The sequence below is a fragment of the Geospiza fortis genome, unplaced genomic scaffold, assembly GCF_000277835.1.
Source record: "Geospiza fortis unplaced genomic scaffold, GeoFor_1.0 scaffold54, whole genome shotgun sequence".
NCBI classification, from domain to species: domain Eukaryota; kingdom Metazoa; phylum Chordata; class Aves; order Passeriformes; family Thraupidae; genus Geospiza; species Geospiza fortis.
In genome coordinates this window covers 6378961-6383057 of record NW_005054301.1, presented here as the reverse complement: position 1 = coordinate 6383057, position 4097 = coordinate 6378961, and the positions used below count along the sequence as shown (strand labels likewise).

The following is a 4097-nucleotide window of genomic DNA, read 5'->3' as shown; positions in this document are numbered from 1 at the left end:
GAAGCTGCTGTTCGCTATTAGGGGCGTTTGCAGCCATGAAGCAGTGAAGAGTAATAAAACAAGCAGCGAGCGCTGTCCGTCCGCGCATGCTTGTCCCGGGGTTAGCCGTAAAGTTATCCTGATTAGAACCCAGAGAAGGGTCAAGGTGCCGCCGCAGGGGAGTTGAGTAGGCTGAAGAGCAAACACAGGGGTTTTTTAGGGTTTCTCCCTGATTCCGGCTTTTCCGCTTTGCTCTTCTTTTATCTGCTGGAGGCCAGTCGTCCCCAGTTGGAGCGCTTGCCCGGCGCTCTCACACCCACACCGTCCCGCGCCTCCCGCCGCAGCGAGGGCGGGAGGAGGCCCCGGCCCCCGAGGCCCCCCACGGCTGCAGGCAGGCCCCTACGGCCGCCTGGGGCTCGCTGCCCTCCCACGGTGGTTTCAGCTCCTCCTGCTCGTTTGCCGTGTGACAGTGGCCTAGCCGGTCGATCACGGAGCGCTTTTGGTTAAAAGAGTGTTTATCTCTTTGTTCCTCATGTGCTTCTGGGGGAGGAATCCTGTTCCTCAGCCCTAGCCAGGCCTGTGGAGAGTCATACAGTGACTGTGTGAAAGACTGGTGGAAGAAAACCTGTCATCCCAGCAGGAGGGGGTGATTTACCGTCAGAGGACTTCAGGACCTTGTCACAGTTTGCTTTCTCACCCTCCTGCTCCAAGCAAAGTGATTCTTCTGTAACAACGGGGTTTTGCTTTTTGTTCCACCCTGAGCATGTAAATAAAGACTGGTCTGAGCTGTTTAATTTTGCCTACTCTTGGGTTAGCTCTAATGATGCTAGGGTAAAGCAGGAAAGTACTGCAGGCAGGGTCCCAGCAGGACTGGTATTAATGCAGGCACCTGCAATAGTTATGAATCCTCATTAGGCATAGTGGAACACTGAATGTTTAAATAAAAACATATTGGAGTGTTTCTCGATTATTATCAGTGTGGCATCCCAAAAGCTGACAACTTTGGGGGAAGGAATGAAAACCTCCTCAGAGAAAAGACGCAGAAGCATCATGCCTGATTTCTTTCCATATTGCATTAGCTTTCTTTCTCACTCCTGTAGGGTGTATTAGACTAATCTTGCTGCATTTCTCCATGTTGTGGCTGTATTCAACTGTGAACACCTTTTGGAGAATGGATGTAGCCCCAAAAAACAGACACTTATTTTGGAGTTGCCTTCATTTTTACTGTGGTAAAGTGACAGAAAGGTGTTAAGTGACAGAAGTGTGGCAAGCAGCTTCAAGGGTCTTTGAGACTTTGCTGAAGTGATTACTGCAGACTGAAAGAACGAGGAAAAGGCCAACTAACATCACTCACAGTTAATATAATTAATAATTTGCTCTGCTGAGGAGAGACTCATGTTCTAGGGACAACTTTTTAATGTGACAAGGAGAGGTGGGGGCTAACTAAGGAGAACAGCTATTCCCTTGCATCTTATCACTGGCCATTTTTTCCTTCAGTCACCTATGTGGTACAGGGATGGTTAGTTGGTTTTTTTTCATGAAGTTACAATCTAGTTTTTCTTCCTTCTTGGATTCTCATAATTTTTTGTCATCTTGTTTCTGATAGGTAGACATAATCTGTTTTTAAGTTTGTGTTTTGATTTTCTGTTCTTATTCTGGTTTGTGGTGTCTTGGTTTGGGGAGTTCCTTTAGCTCTCTTTAAGCACACTGTATTGAAGAGATTTATCTGAGAGTTGAATTTTCTAGCTATTTTGCTCATTTCTCCTCTGCAATATGATGCTAAAACAATCTTTTATCTATTTTGAAGGGAAGTGAAACTTGTTTCAGTGCTTCAGAAACTGGTGATAATAAAACCTCTGGCATGGTGTTGAATGCAAGAGTGGATGTGATGAATTTAAATGTGAGTTCTGACGATCTGTAGCAAAAGGAACATGTTCTGGCTGAAAGAACAGTTAAATTGATTAGTCTCTGTATGTGGATTTTCTTGAGAACCTGCCTGCTTATTTCGCTGCCACTGTAGTGCCTGCAAGCACATCTGTTTACTGAGCTGCAAGTGCTGTGCTGTTGGAGGGATTTGGATTAATCAGGTGTAGATGGCTGATGAAGTGGAGCTTCAGGCTTTATCCTCGTGTAATAGAATTGGTTGAACTACAAAATTTAGCAAGTCCAGTATCAGTCTTGCTGGAGAGAATTTGTCTGCTAGCTTTCTTAGCCTTTTCCACTGGTGTTTCTGCAGTGCAGCATAAGCTCCCTGTGATGTTGGTAATCTGAAAGGACCTCCATCCGCAAAATAATGAGATCCGCCTGAAGTTGATTTGAATCTTTCTTAAGCAATTTTTGGCTCCAAGGGAACCTGGAGGCTTATGCCTATTATCAGATGTCACAGGGGGCATGTGCCTAAAAGCAAGGTCTGTTTGGCCCAAGATGCTTATGCTGCCCTGGGGAATTAAGGCTTTAGTAATGTTATTGCAAAACTGACACCATAGTAATGTTTGATATCAGCTAAAAACCTTGGGCAGAAGGTTTCTGCTTCTTTCTTTGGTAAAGGCCTTGGCTGTAGATTTACAGACATACACTTTTTAGGCTTTTTACTACTCCATTTTGGTGTGCAGGGAGGGAAACATTTTCTGTGAAAATGTTAATTTGGATCCTAGATGCAATGATTTTTAGTTCAAAGCCTTTGAAATGTGTGTTGACTTGTATGTACATAGTCACTGCCATTGTGTAGAAGCATCTGTGAAGCAAAGATACCTGGTAAGTTGTTTCACAGGGAGGCATCCTGATTTTGGACTGTGGAATTTGCTCCCAAGCAAATTCCAAGGACTGCTTATCCTGTGAATGTGTGACGGCACTTTATGGTGTTGCTCTGACTTGACAGCAGTTCTGTTACCAGCAGTCAGATAGGCAGCTTTGTTTACCATCTGTAAGACTTGAAGGATGTGGATAAGGGAAGCCTTTTGAAGGGCATGCTTTCCATGCACAAGGAAAAGCCTTTATCTGGGTCAGTTATAAAGTGTGCTAGGTAGTGTTAAATATGGCTTAGTCTCAGCAGGGGTTTTTTGAGGGTGGTTTTTTGGTTTTTGGGGGCTTTTGTTTGTTTGGTTGGTTGGTTTGGGTTTTTGTTTTGTTTTGTTTTTGTTTTTGTTTTTTTTAAAATAGAGCTTTGGTAAGTATCCTGCTATGCATGTGTCTTGAAACTGAATGCTTAGTTGAAATCTAAAAAAATAACCATTAAAAAGCCCCACACCCCTTTCTGATGTGACACCCATTGCAGAGGGCCTGAGCAAAGCGTGAGGTGCCACCTCTGAGTCACTGGGCTGTGCAGCTGCAGCTGAGCAGGCAGACACCTCACTGGGACAGAGGTCTGAAGTGGGGACGCTGTGTCAGCCCTGCCACGTTCCTACCAAGTCAGCATTCATGTGCCTCTCTACTGTATTCTGACATGATCCCAGAAAGGCTTAAATTTGCTACCATGTGAAATTGGTGAAAAGTTGTAAACGTCAGTTTGGGTCAAATGCTTTCTGAAGCGTCATCTGGTTTGCCTTGGCATCCACAGCACAAAGCAGGGAGTCTCTAGCAATTCACGAGTTTGAGAACCAGAACTGGCATGTGTGTGCTCTGTGAAAGGCGGCAGACACGCCAGGTACTCAGCAGATGTAATTCTTGGCACTCGTGTTATGCAAACAGCTTTCAACACGCAGAACAGGAGGTATGGGATACGTATGAACAAGGCCACGGACGAGTCTACCACAGCAGCTTTGTGGGCGTTGTTTTATCCCCTTTCAGCGGGGGCAGCAAAAGAGCTTCCCGGTCCATGGCACTGCCTGTATCTGAGCCTGTCCTCCGGCTGCTGCCTTTGACACTGACTGTCCCAGGACAGCCCGGGAGTGGGCATGTCCAGTGGCAGCGCTTTTGGAGACGGTGTCAGTCCGCCTGTCCAAGGGCTGTAGTTCCATCACACCACCACCACTCCCGGGCTGTCCTCTCGTCCCCTGTCACGACGGGCTCCCACCGCCCTTTTCCCGGCTGCAGCCTTGCCCTCGGCCCCGGCGGCGGGGGGTTCCTCCCCCCGGCCCCCCCGGGATCTCTCGGCGGCTCCGGCCCGGCCCCGCGGGCGG

At 47.1% G+C, this 4097-nt stretch overlaps 1 protein-coding gene across 1 annotated transcript in view; it reads left to right on the top strand.

Annotated features, from left to right (window-relative positions):
• The first annotated feature begins 3656 nt into the window (after positions 1-3656).
• The window catches only part of NPC2 (NPC intracellular cholesterol transporter 2), a 2624-nt gene continuing 2183 nt past the window's right edge, over positions 3657-4097 (top strand). The window contains exon 1 of the mRNA XM_014310649.2: positions 3657-3699. Within this exon, the coding sequence (XP_014166124.1) occupies positions 3657-3699 (43 nt within the window). The remainder of the gene's footprint in view (positions 3700-4097) is intronic.